Consider the following 14,760-nt stretch of genomic DNA (forward strand, 5'->3'; position numbering starts at 1 on the left):
AACTGGATAGCCAGCACTGCAACGAGAATTGACATTTCACGAAAATTATGTTCTATATGAAGAGTAGTTTTGAGATCTGGCGAGGCTCTGTGGTAGAATGCCTTATTGCAACGCAAAATGCTTGGGTTCGATTCCTGCTAGGACCCAGATATTTATTAGTACGCAAAAAAATGTTTCGCTTTTGAAACGAGACGCACGAAAGAGCTGAATGTTCTCACTGCTTCCGCAGGCAGCCATGAATTGAGGAGTCTGGAATTTTTGAAACATGCAAACTATTTGTACCATGCTGCAGTTCGACCCAATACGGTGACAAACTGCTGAAAAATTCACAGTTTTTTTAGACCTATTCTTCTCTAACCTTCTGACGCTGACTGTACACGTTCGTAAGTACGCGCGGGACTATCGTGGAAAACGAAAATCCGCATTACATTTTTGAGACTTCAGAGGTGTCAGTTTTCGGGGACTGTGTTATGTTTAAAGAAAAATTAGAAATAAGAAATGGAAAAGAACGACGCAGTGTGTGGTTCGTCTGAGAAAGTGTACGTTGATTTCATGTTCGGTATAAATGTTATTTATTGCACCTGGAGTGCAGCGAAAAATGCGCACGTCTATTCGTTCAGGCCGTAACGTGGCATATTTTATGATTTGTTTTTACGCTGTTATATCCACGACTCTCAATTGTTTCTGTACTTACATCTGTAGCTGCATGCCTCCAAATGCATGTTCACGACCAATACATACCACCAATCGTTGTTTATTGGACCTAATGTCAGCTAGAAATATAACATGGGAAAGCAGGTAGTTCTAAAACATTGTGAATGACAATTGTGCGTTCAATAAAGGTAACTCACTCGAAGTCAACCAACGAAAGAGAGTGAATTAAAGAGACAATTTTTTGTTGTACACGAATCATAATAAAGACAACAGGTAATGGAGTCACAAGAAGCACTGAGGTGTTATTAGCTGCTTTCAATTAAATCATATTATAACAGAACGTGAAATGAAATACTTGGCCATCAGTGAGGACCAACCCAGAACCTTCGTATTACGCATGTGATGCATTGTCAGTACTTATGAAGGAAGAAAAATTGGCCCCGTATCTGCCTGTTACACCGCAAATGTCGTCGAAAGACGGTACCGTCTTGCGTCTGGAGAGAGTGAACAAAACGTTTATTTGATGTTCTGCGCAAGAAAACGGTGAATGTTATTCTGGAGGGACTGCGTTTGAGTGCCTCGAGAGTGCATCGGAGGCGAACGAGCGCCTCAAGTCACGTCACTCGTGAGACACGAGCACTATCTGGCAGTTATCCTGGAAAACAGGGCACACGCCGCGCGCGCCCGTCTCTGAGGCGATAAGGTGTAGAACGCAAGGCGGCGGGTAGGTGCCTCCACCGTGTTGTCTTAGCTACAGGGGCCTTAGTCTTAGCAAAGCGTTGAAAAGACTTGCCGTTTCGTGCAAGTGTTGCATGGCCAGCGCAGCGTTATAAAGGCTACGATCCTTAAAATTACTTGTGTATGGCTTTTCTAGTAAAAAAATACACATACATAAAATTGACGTGTTGTTGTGGTGCCTTAGATACGCGCAACAGTTGTTTTTTAATTGACAACCGCACAAGTACGAACGCTGAGCCTTGAGCAATATTAGTGGGCGCTGCAGATGGGGTCGGCCGTTTGGAGTATCATTTGGTCACTTTGATGTTGTTTAGGGTACCGCTAAGGGTGTACAAACAGACAAACATACAGACAGACAGACCAAAATCTTTGCGTCGAAGGTCCCCAAGAAAGACTATACGTCTTTAAAAAGAAAGGAAGGAGCACTACGTCACACGAGCGAAGCCCACCGTGTCGGCCCAACACGTGATCAAAACGTCAGAGCGTGCGGTAGGTTTTAGTACTCTCGGCGGCGTACAGTTTTTGAACCTCGTGCGTGAGCCGGCCGGTTTGCGCCGAACAAGTATGAACAAGCGTGTTCCGATTAAATGTTACCGGGCGCCATACTCTGGAGTATCGGCAAGTCTCGTTGCTGGCGTGATCTTGCGCAAAAGGTCACGTGTTGGGTCGACAATGCTGGTTTCAAAACGGCCCGGCTTGCCAAGGCTGGCTGCATGACGTCATGCTGCCTTTTTTTCTTCTTTTTTTTTTCTCTCCGTGCCAGTACTATTTCGTGATATGGTCTTTGTTCCCTCCACTTTCTTGATTGATTGATTGATTGATTGATTGATTCGTGGAGTTTAACGTCCCAAAACCACCATATGGTTATGAGAGACGCCGTAGTGGAGGGCTCCGCAAATTTCGACCACCCGAGGTTCTTTACCGTGCACCCAAATCTGAGCACACGGGCCTACAACATTTTCGCCTCTATAGGAAAGGCAGCCGCCACAGCCGGGATTCGATCCGGCGACTTGCGGGTCAGCAGCCGAGTACCCTAGCCACTAGACCACCACCCTTTCTTGGGTACTTCTGTGTGACATCGTTTGTTGCTTTTGTCTCATTCTGAAAGCACATATTTATATTTGTGGACATCCTTAGGTGTGATCTCGCAATAACAGACTATTTTTGTAACTTGTCCTACCAGTACTATTTCTTTTAAAATATTCTACGGCAATACAGAAATACCTAGCACCACAATGCAAACTCAACACAGAATAAGCCGTTACGCTGCGCTGAGTTCGAGTGGAAAAATTACCGCTAAGGCGCTCTGCTGCGTGCGATCTATCCTGGAACAAATGGAATTTACTCCAACCTCTTCCAGGTTACCTAACACACTCTACCACAAGGTCTGTAAGTGTAAGACGAATCCACAAGTAATGCCTATGCAATAACCTAAAAGACAACCAGTGGGAGGCACAGCTGAGAAGCCCAATTCCAGAGGACCAGCTACATCTGGTGAACGGGGCTACGCTATGAATTCGAAATCACGTCAACTCTGACTGCTGGCCGCCAACCTCCGCGCGTGAACGGCCTCGTCAAGCAAAGTTTATTTCTGTTTCACTCTCTTGCAGAGAATAAAATCGCATACCGCTAGGCCACCAGTTCTTCACTATCTCCTGCCTTTTTCGTCGCGGTACAGATGAAAATATCGAACAGCTGCTGTGTCATTGTCTTCGATTTGCTACAGAAAGACAAGTACTTGCCAACGCAGTGCGGCGACTGGATGATCGGCCTCTTTCTGTGCAGGTGCTATTACAGCAACGTCCACATGCCTCGACAGCCCACAAGGCAGCGAAAGCCCTGCTGTGTTTCCTGAGAAAGACAGGCTTGTGTGAACGCCTCTGACATGCGGTAAAGTTCTACGCGCTGCAGTGAAAAAAAACTGTCAGTCTCTCCCCCGCCCTTTTTTTCTTTTCCCTCTCTTCCCTCTTTCTCGTCTTTCTTGTCCCCTTTCCTAATCCCCCAGTGTAGGGTAGCCAACCGGATGTCTTTCTGGTTAACCTCCCTGCCTTCTTCCTTTTGTTGCTTCCTCCTCCTCCTTCTCCTTCTCCTCCTGCCTTTTCCGTCACCTCGTAGCATTCACCGGATAATAAGCAGTGGCAATAACGTAAACGTCATTACATGTATTCATCTTTCGCTCTCTTACTACAGCTCGGCACAGATACACTATTTGCACATATTTGTTTACGTCCTTCCCACGGCTTCCTATAAACACTCTGACGTAAACGGTCGTTTATCGCTAACCTCACCGACTATAGGCACTCGCATTTGCGTCATTTTTACGTTTTTCGCATTACACGCACCATTTCGAACGGACGCGCACGCACCCGTGCGGCGGCACGACACCACGCTCTCAAGGACGCACTCACAAGCGCGCTCGGCCGAGTGTCATTCAGCGTCACAGCTGCGCACGCATGCAAGCAGAGCGGGCAATTAAGGACGTGCCAACAACGCATCGCCGCGGCCGGATTGCCGGTGAGGCCGCGGCTTAATTCAGGCAGTCTAGACCTTTGAGGCGAACATGCCAGAATGGTGTGCACTTCTCGAAGTTTCTTTTTTTTTTGTAAATGTTGTTCCTTTTAATATATACGTGTTTTCTTTTTTCTGCTGTCTCCTCTTCGAAGCCGTTATGCAGACACAGCAACTATGGAGTGGACACATGATGTGAAATCTCTGTGTAGGATCGCATGTTTCTGGAACGACGAAACCAAAGATCGTTGTGTGAGGGTCGGATGTCAGCGAAATGTCAAAGGTTAACAGACTTCAACGCGAACACTCTGGCACCGTAACCGTCACATCTAAGCGTCCCTGAGCATTATAAGATAAGTAGAAACGTAATACTGAGGCGAATAGAGTATAGGAAGAAAAAATAGTACGAGCAAGAAAGGCCGGCATGAGAATTAGGAAATGTTCAGTTCCGCATCAGCGGGCTTGACAGCGGCGGTGTGTGCGCTCAATCTGGGCCCTCACTTCCCGGTTGAACGAATTCAACGCTGCACCAGATCAGACAGAGAGCGAGAGCGGCAAAGCAGAGAAGGGAGGGGCGACACCCAGGAAGTGCTTCCTCTCCCTCACTCATCACCATAGTCATTTGTGCCGCCTCATAGCGAATGCAGCGAGCGCAGTTCATGATGTTACCCCAAGTGGTGATGCCTTGCGCTAGCTTTGCGATTCTTCGGTCGCTCACGGCTGTTGGCCTTTTGCCTGCGCACGCAGGGCATGCGCTCGCTTCTGTGGGGAGGCAAGCTTCCTTTCAGTGCTTGGGCGAGCTCTCTTCTCTATAGGTGCACCCAGGATGGTACGACGGTGCCACTCCTTGCAAGCGGAATCAATGGTCGTTCCGTCTTGCTTTCAGCCGACGCCTCTGACGCGCGCTCAGTCGTCGTTCTGCATTCTGCTCTCTCGATGCACATGTCCCGGTATTTATCGGCGGGTGTGTGCGTGGGGTGTGTCTGACGTAACTTTTCTTCCCACTCACCATCGACACTTTGTGCATTTTCGTTCGTTTGGGGCACTTCTTGCGCGAACGCACGCAAAGGACAAACTGCGAAGTGCACTTTCATTATTATCTATCTATCTATCTATCTATCTATCTATCTATCTATCTATCTATCTATCTATCTATCTATCTATCTATCTATCTATCTATCTATCTATCTATCTATCTATCTATCTATCTATCTATCGGAGGGCGTGAGCTGTTTGGCCCCTCTCCAACACCTGCGGCAAGGGGAGTTGTGCGGACGGAGGGACAGCGTTACACAGGCTAGTCAAAGCGCTGCTTCACATCTAGAAAGGTAACTTGCCACCTGCAAGATCCGAACCAGCGACCTTCGAATAATGCATCCAACGCTCTAACACTGAACTATGGCGGTGGCTTTCACCTCCCCCCCCCCCCCCAATACAGTCCACTTAAGGAATACATATGCGCGTTTAAACGTGGTAGTTTCAGACCCACGCCACGTGCTGCCATTACGCCGAATGTAGAGCACTTTTCTTTGCTGGTTCGGCGTCACGTAGTATATTATCGTATTACGATATGGCAGCTGACCAATAATCCTTCGCATACTACCTCTACGCATGAAGCCTGGCATAAACGAGATCCCAAAATAAAGAAAGTAGTGTACACTTAAGGGTTCGTTTGCTTTGTTAGAGGACATAATATGATTGAAAACTAACAAACACTAATGCCAAAGAAATTAGAGGGATTGTTACTAGAAACAATTGTAATGTGAATGTGAAGAGACAAAAGGTATCTTTTCGTCCACTTTTTGTCTTCACAATCGCATTACAGTTATTTCTAGTAATAACCCGCATATTGCACCATTCTTTTTATGTTCTCATTATCACTGTGTCTTCTAACAAAGAAAATGAACCCTTAATGTACACATTCTTTTATATGATTATGAGAGACGCCGTAGTGGATGGCTCCGGAAATCATGACCATCTGGCATTCGTTAACGTGCGCTGTCATCGCACAGCACACGGACCTTAAACAATTCGCCTCCACCGAAATGCGGGGACTGCGGCGGGGATCGAACCCATGACCATCGGGTCAGCATTCGAGCGCCCTGACCGCTACACCACAGCGGTGGACTATAACAATCATCTTTTTCTATAACATGAATGTCACGTGAAAACGCTTGACGGTTTCAAAGAATAATGACAGCATATCCACGGAGTGAATGACGTTGAGTGGGGCGAAGCGTTCGTCCATTCGTTCATCCTTCCATCCATCCATCCATCCATCCATCCATCCATCCATCCATCCATCCATCCATCCATCCATCCATCCATCCATCCATCCATCCGTCCGTCCGTCCATTCGTCCGTCTGTCTGTCTGTCTGTCTGTCTGTCTGTCTGTGCCGGGGGGGGGGGGAGGAACAGCTGCCCTAAGCCATAAAAAGCTTCATCCCTAAAATACCTAAACTCGTAGAGCAGATAATTTTAACGTGCCTTTGTATGTATAAGACTACTCGGGGTAGTGTGCTAGTGTGTGAACATCATTCTCTTAGGGGGGAAATGTTTGTTGAAATAACAAACGTTATACACAGAACAGTAGAACTTAGGAACAGTAAGTTTTCGATGTATCGGTTCTTATTTTTATTCTGAAAATGTGAAACAAATAGGAGAATTTTTCTTCTAATTGACCAACTAGGCTCAGTCAACATTAAATCAGTGCTCGTTATAGGAGGTACCGTAAAGACAGCCCTCCTTACTTCAAAGAAAAGCCCCGTGGCGACAAAGTGTGTGACGGAGCTTTTCACACACTTAGCAGGACATAGCGGTACGGGACAAATACACTCTATGACGTCAAGAGTGAAAAGGGGTATCGAAGTTGATATTTTAGAGTAACTAACATGCGACACCAATTGCACTATTTTGCGAATAACTGCGAAAGAATAACCACGTTTTCGCGGTTACTTCTCGAAAGAGCAACAGTTAGCAAAATAAAGATTACCTTTTGGTGGGCTTAACCAGCCTTTCGAATTGCGTGCGGGCATTTGATTAGATGTGCAATCGATGTGCAGAAATGAATCAATCACATTCAGAAATGAATTCCGGAAAATTTTCTGCAAACACATTGATTTCAAAACCATGACCACTCAGTCAGCATGCGTGTACACTAACCACTACACCACCTCACGCTACAGCACCGTCTGAAAAGAAACAGGCTTGTGTAGGCACTGAGGGGTCGTTTGCACACATTGTGAACATACCTGCAGTTACTTCAAAAAGTCACAGCTTTGCCAGAAAACCGAAGCTATGAACGCGATAGCAACGAATTGAAATGTCACACACAGAATCGAAAGCAGATCGAAACATGCGCCGCGTTCCTCACGCACAAATGACGCACAAAACACACTCACAGGTACGGATGCACGCGAATAAGCATCTCATTTGTTACTTTGCTCAGTCTGAAAAGCGCGCGCTTTTCGCAAACGGAGACTGAAATGATTGCAGTGACCTTTGTGCACCAGGTAACTACAGCTAAATCGTTCCAGGTAAAGCACCTAGGCCAGCCAAGGTGTATCACCTTCCCCTCCTCGCCGGGCAAAGTACGCGTAGGAGATTAGAGCGGGCGCCGCCGCGCTATGTGGCGACGCGCGCTCTTTGCGCCATCTTGCTGGTAATGCTGAAAGCACAATTCCCCCCTCCCCCCGAGATACTCGTGAGCAGCGGTAAGTGGCAGATATAAGTAGCTTGCCGTTTGAACAGTGAAGGATGTGCTCCGGGTTGGCCTTGTGGTTAACGCCTCGCTTTCAAGACGCAGAGGTGCCACGTTCGGTTACGCGCCCCGGAGGGTATTTTTCTGGATTTTTTTCTTCCTTGCGTTTTCATATATATCGATGCGTATACTTATACGGTGCATGACATCGACGCCCATGTCGACGCCGACGCCGGGGGCAAAATCCAGCCGAGAGTGTCCATATTATTGCTATCGCAATGAAAGCGGCCGGTTTACTTCACAAGGAGGAAAATGTCCCTCCTTTATTGTGGCGTGTGCAATCTTTTGCGCACATTCCGTCTTTAAGAGGAGCAAAAAGCTCTTTTCGGGTGTAACTGCGCAGTTCCTCCACAAACAAGTTTTAGAGTGTACTAAGACGGTGTTCTTCCCACTTGTGGCGCAAAATAATTGGTCACGTAGCAATCACCGCTTAGTCTGTAGGCGCGCGCTTGGCGTTGTTTACCTATTGCACATGAATTTAGACGGCTGCAGTTGCGCACTTCTGCATTTTCACAAAAAGACTGCAAACTTTGAGAAAGAAAAAGAATGCGCAGTCAGGTTACTTAGCGACGCCACCAAACTACTCAGGGTATTCATTTCGGGTAAACAGTGCACTTACTGATAGAAAATCATGTTCCACCGACGAACCCAACACCCCTTCTGATAGTCTATTGAACCTCAAGAAGTTGACTCTCAACATACCCGTTCACTGGCCTTTGCGATGCACGAGACGCGCGCCTATTGATAACAGATTAGTCTCTGCGGCTTCCTATTAGAAACAAAAGCCAGCAACAATCGGCTTTGAGCAGCTAATTAAGCATTCCCTTTAAGCCCGGAACGACGCCTTCCAAATCGCCATATGTCGCAGGACAAGAGTGCTATAGTGGACCCCCCACCGAAATTTATTCATTACATACCACCGAATGCGATGTGTTTGAATGTGCGAGCAAAGCAGGCACCCCTCCACACTACGCGGAGTCGGCATCCACCCCTCACTTACTTTAGTGATAGACTTCTCCCTCCTCCTCGCCCTTTTCCTTTTCTTTTAAGCGTAGTTCCTTGTCTTTATGGGAGGGAGGGTTATTAACGAATGCGTCGACGTTCGTCCCGACCTTGGCGATTCGCACCGCTGTTTCTTTTTTCTTTTTGTATCCTTTCATTTTCACGATTAGTATTCGCTTTCTTTCCTTGTCGCAGTCGGCCCTTTCGATTCGGGCTGAGCTGAAAATAATTGGGATCCGTCGACGCGTGAGTGCACCAGAGGAAGCTGAACTCGTTGATTAGCGAACGAATGCAGGAACGTGCCGCACTCGCGTAGTTTGGCCTCGGTCCGTTACATCGCTCCGGTATATTGTGTCATTCTTTTTTAGCAAGAAATAGTTTCAATCGAAGCCCCTCCCTGGAGAATCATTGTTGACTGACTGCCGCTTCTTGTAATAGTAACGAAAATACGAATAGAAAGCAACGAGGGTTAAAGTAAAAAGGAGAAAGAAAGAAATAAGGTGAATGAGTGAGGAAACGAGACAGGAAATTCTGAACGCTGCGTTGGCTCGAAACAAAAGCGACGAGGAGGAACTACTGACGTTGCCGTTTTTTTTTCACCTCTTGTTAATAGCACTTTTTCAGGCGTACTACGCCGCGAGTATGCTTATAATTGGTTTCTGGCAAAGAGAATGCGTATTGGCTATTGTTTCATCCTCACGGAATCGGTGGTTGGTGATACGGATTGTTCTCTGTGCCCGATGGTGAGCACCGCCAGCTGATACCATGCAAATTAGCGTTATCAGCACCTTCAATCTCATCGTTAGTCCAGGCATTATGCTTAACAACGAAGAGCACCAAGATACAGGTGTACCCGTCTAAACCGACTTAATTAAAGCTCTTGAACGACTGGACCACCCGGTAGTACGTCTTTTTCTTGTTTAAGCGCTTTTGTCAATTCGCAAAAAAAGACGTAGTGATTACTAAGTGCAAGCTATACACTGGCGAGCCGCTGAGGGGCTGCTGACTTTATTCCGGCTTCGCCCGGTTCGCGTAATGACTTTTCTTCTCAATTAAAATATCCACTTATTCTTCGCTGGCTTTGCCTATTGTACGCACGATCATTCGAGCCACCAAATTACGTTTTCTCTGCAGCGTCACCCCTTGACTATGCGTTCCGGACGGGTACAGTCACGTTTGTTATGACATCCACTATACCCGCTGATGATTAAACTAAACTGACTACATACGAGATCATTTTCAGTAGGCGAAATTTCGGGGTCCTCGACATGTTCCTTGATGGTGTGGATGGCGCAGAATGTGAGCAATGCAATGCTGGTGCACCTGAAGTCAATGACTCTCTGCGACCACCCGAATATTTGACGTGCTTCCCCTGGTGTACGCGCAATCCTCTCCATTTCAATGTTTCATTATGTTTCTATTTTCACCGATTTATCTGTCCTCTTCGTTCGGTTAAGCTCCGTGCCTTTCCTTGCATCTCTCTACCTTTTTCTTTCTGTTTTAGCGTCTTGTACGAAGCACATTACGAGTGATTATTAACGTCGCTGAAACCACGTTCAGAATACAACGTTCATGCGACTGCTTTTTCGCCACCAAACCAGAGCTATCCACAAAATCCTTGTAACCATAGAAATTAAAATGAAGTAGATAACAACACAGATTAGAGACATCGCGAAAGATGCAGAAGCAATCTCAAACTTTTTCTGAGTTTTTCACCCCTTAAATAGCATCCAACACAAATACAAACGGCTTCCACACAAGTCTCATCGCAGAATATAGTTCCATTGAATTTGAGTCTGCCCCTAAGCTTCATTTTGCAACAGACTGTCAAGGGGAGCCATCTACGAGACATGCAATTCATCGATCTAACGGTAGTTTAATGGAACTTTTGCGCGAATAACACGAGGACACAGAAGAGGACGCATTACTTTAGGATACATAAAACGCGGTATATGCAGCCAAACCAACTAGCCCGCACTTCCGCATTATGACAGGACTTTTAACAGCAACTTGTTCTAGGAATCCGTCGCATAACTTCATGGACTAACAAACTCCGCTAAAGCTCGTCTTCTTTGCAGTAAGTCCAATGTAGCTCGATGAAACAGCTCCACGAAGTATTCCAGCGTATTTTTTTTTTCTTTTTGCGTTTTTTTTTTCGGAACACTTAACACCTCCGAACAGTAAAGGCTCCGATGCAACGCTTCGTTACAAAGACGTAATCTCGTTGGTTCGGCGTATACACTTACCGTGAGCATAACAGTTTTATTCGGCGTTTATGTCTTGTCAACGTGATGGGCGGTCGTGAGCGTTGTTAACATTTAACCTGTTCGTCAAAGCGTATATAATCAGACTTTACTGAACGATGAAAGCCAGAGGCCTTCAAAACTTCAACAAAGTTTTAGCGTGGCGTGTGTCGAATTGGAGGTGCTGATTTGGGTAATTGAACTTATTGCCCTTGGATACTCATGGTTTATACAGATTGATGACAAACGTTTAATACAAAACTTGTGGAAATGTAGCTAACGTTAAAGAGTGTACGCGGATACGGTTTTTTTTTTTTAGCAAACGGAAGCCAAGACTACAGAAACGAAAATATGATGCAGTATTTTTACGGTCATGCTATATATATGTGGTGTTCAGTCACCTCTCCCTTCTTTTGCGAACTATATTTTTGTGTACAAGTTGTGTGGTTAATTAAAAACGTTATAATTAGGAGCTTATCCATAGTTGTTTGCAGCTAGCTGCTAATATTGCATATACACATCCGTCAACATGCGAGAACAGTAGCCGCATGAATCTAATTAACCTTGACTAACATGACCGTCCTGACACTCTACTTGACTAGAACAGAAGACTTTTTTTTTAAGCCAGCCGTACCAGAAAAAAAATGGATCGCCTTTTCTGAGAAGTCTCCACCCCCTTTGCCGTGCCCCATTTCCTCATCTGTCCAAAACGAAAGAGCACATCTGGATAAGATTCTGGAAGAAAGGAACCCCATTGTGAGACGTAGAGAGACGAGCAGATGAGCAACAAGGGGGATGAGACGGCGCTCATACACAGAATCTGCGACGGTGGAAGTGCGGGAAGCGACGGAGCAATAATATACGGTGCTCGGGTATGCCTAAGACACCTCGGAGCTTTTGAGATCACTTGTGTTGTCGCGTCATGGCACGTCACGTGCGTGTCTATCTTGATGAACGTCACAGGTAGGATCTGGCTTCCGCTTTCAATGCCATTCATTCCTTCCGCCAGGAATGTGCTTCCGTGTGATATTAGAAAAAAATAAAAATAGGTGGGTTAGATTCATCATGGACCGCAGTCACAAAAGCATATCATCATAGAAAAAAAAAATTGGAACAGCACGCTTCAGCCAATCACGATGCGGGATATTATTAGCTACAGCGGCTGCCCTATGCTTAAGAAACGTGTTTAAGAAAGGCAGTTTCGTAAATGTTACCACAGAATTTTTTTTAATATTTGATGTACAAAACTTATCTCACCTAACTCCGGACACTTGGGGAGTATCTATCTATCTATCTATCTATCTATCTATCTATCTATCTATCTATCTATCTATCTATCTATCTATCTATCTATCTATCTATCTATCTATCTATCTATCTATCTATCTATCTATCTATCTATCTATCTATCTATCTATCTATCTATCTATCTATCTATCTATCTGCATTACTACATCAATGACTCTTCGAAAGCGTTCAGCCACCCGCTGTGCAACCAGTGTCCTGAACTTCAACATTCAGACAAGATGGGACTTCAAAAGAAAATAAATAAGAATTGTGGGGACGCCCATTGAAAGAGAACAATATTTTCTTATTGTGGTTCATGAATGCCTCATTGCCTTTGGTGTTGGGCTCAGCTAGTCATTGCAACGTGCTGTGAACCTTAGTCACGGTACATACCCTGTCATTGCCTCAAGTATTATAGCTGTCTTTCTTTCTGATGTGTATGATGCTGCGCATGAATCACCGTCATTAGCCCTAGCTGCTTCACATCATCTACACATCGATTGCTTTGTTTTTGCTAATCCATTGAATGCTTGTTAGTTCCACTGGAGTGACCGATAAAATGCGCTTAGATTTCATTAACCTATGACAAGGCCTTTAGCAGTTCTGACCCGTTCTTCGCTGTTCTTCAGTGAACCGCCTCAAGCCGACTATTTTGACTGACAGCGTGCTTGTAACTCTTTACCAGTGACGCTAATCTGGAAAACCCTCGGAGATGCAGCTTACTGGCGTCTCAGAACAACAGAGGGAACTACCACTTATGCTCTCGACACTGAATCCAATAAGTTTCGTGTTGCAGCCGCGGACTAATAGTCGCGTGGTAAAGAAAATTCTAACGTGATCTTTCTTTCACTTCGGTAGCGAATTCTTTCTACGACGAGCAGTAAGGCTACGCTGAAGATCCTTTTGTTCGACTTGCACAGGACAGCAGCAGAATGTTTTTACCCCTAGATTAGCATGACAACTCATAAGGTCTTATTGAATGAACGTGGACGAACTGCTACTGATAACTGCTAATAACTTGCCAGAGGCGATGCCATGTTTCTCTTATTAGGACTGTGCATTTTAAAGGTCTTTGGGAGCTCCTATTACATCAACGACACTGATGACCTAAGCTTTCTTCGCTTAAAAAGCTGGAGGAGTCAGTTTTAGAAGAGGTAACTGACAAAAGCTGTCCGAGAGACAAAATGATGAAGTTTCACTACGGAGAAGTGTATGTACGGGCACCCAAGCCAGACATCCAAACTATAAAAACCTCGTCTTAAGCCGATGTAAACGTACCTGTGGCGATGCTGTACGCGTTGGGGTACGGGCTGGACGGGAACACCGGCAGCACGTACTCGGCACGGATGCCGGCCTGGGCCAGCCTCGCGAATCCCTGATGCACGGCGTGGTCGATGTAGTCGGCTCTGACGCCCTGCACCAGAATGACCAGTAGCTTTGGCCTCGGCTGCTCCTCGTTCGATGAGGACGAAGGACTTCGCGGGTTCAGGCGACCGCTGCCGGCGTCGACGACACCGGCCGTCGCCAGGCACCACAGGACCCAGCACCAGCACAGAGTGGGGGGCATCGCTTGGCCCACGGGACGCCGAATTGCGAGCAGCGGGTTCAGCACGATCGATAGCCGCGACGCGGGACGCCTCGCCATGCGAGCAGCGCGTCGTCGTTTGTCCGGCTGCGGAATAGTGCGCCTGCCGCCGGCGCGCGCGCTCGATGGGTGCTTGCTCCTCCGGTTCTTTCGCTCCTCCCGACTCTCTCTCACAGCAGCCTCGGAGGAACGAGCTTCCCTCGCGGATTCTGGAGGCCCCCGTCCCGTCCCGGCGTCGTTGCTTGCTCGGCGCCGCCGGCGTTGTCAGCGCGCAGGCCACTTCCCGAGAAGCGTCCCGCGCCAGTTCCGAAACTACGCATCGGCTCCTCCTCGCGTCGAAGCCCCTTTAATTTCTCTCTCTTTCTCATATACCATCTGCTCCCCTCTCTTTTTTTCTGATACGAAGAGCATCCCCTCCCCTACTGCCCTCTCCTGTCAGCGTCATCTTTGCTCCCGGTGCTCCTCTTTCGAATCCTTTTCTCCTGTGCTCAGTCTTCCCTCGTTTCTTTCACTTGTCGTTCGCACGAGCGCCGATTGGGAATCCGTCCCGAAGCGGGCCTCCAGGCAAGAAAAAACAGTCTGCCTCCCGTGTAGCAAGCGTACCGCTTCCTGTTTTTCTGGCCTTCTGCAAACAAGGCTCGGCCACAATCTCTGCCCTCCTAAGTGGTCCTACCAAACCCTTTCGTCTCAGTCACGACCTTTCTTTATTCGTCTTATTCTTCATTATGCTCATAGTCGAGAGGCCTCGATAGACAAGTTTCAGCTTTTCTTTCTTCTCCTACCCGCAAAACACTTCCCGTGCATCCCTCCTTTGTTTCGCTCTATCCCTCTCGTCAGTCTGTGATGTCGTGCCCACTGCTGCTCTCAACCCGAGAGAAGGGCGTGTCGAGTGGGGATGCAGGAAAAGGGTGACCCGCCGGAGAGGAAGAGGGACATGCGGGAGCGTTCCTCCTTTCCCGGTGGTTCTCTCCGCGGCCGGGAC

The 14,760-nt window shown here is 46.9% G+C and overlaps 1 protein-coding gene across 1 annotated transcript in view; it reads right to left on the reverse strand.

The window, feature by feature from the left end:
• The window catches only part of LOC142814578 (glycerophosphocholine choline phosphodiesterase ENPP6-like), an 86,850-nt gene extending 72,837 nt beyond the window's left edge, over positions 1 to 14,013 (reverse strand). The window contains exon 1 of the mRNA XM_075893530.1: positions 13,472 to 14,013. Within this exon, the coding sequence (XP_075749645.1) occupies positions 13,472 to 13,838 (367 nt within the window). The 5' untranslated portion in view covers positions 13,839 to 14,013. The remainder of the gene's footprint in view (positions 1 to 13,471) is intronic.
• Positions 14,014 to 14,760: the final 747 nt, after the last annotated feature.

The sequence above is a fragment of the Rhipicephalus microplus genome, chromosome 4 (genome assembly GCF_043290135.1).
Source record: "Rhipicephalus microplus isolate Deutch F79 chromosome 4, USDA_Rmic, whole genome shotgun sequence".
NCBI classification, from domain to species: Eukaryota; Metazoa; Arthropoda; class Arachnida; order Ixodida; family Ixodidae; genus Rhipicephalus; species Rhipicephalus microplus.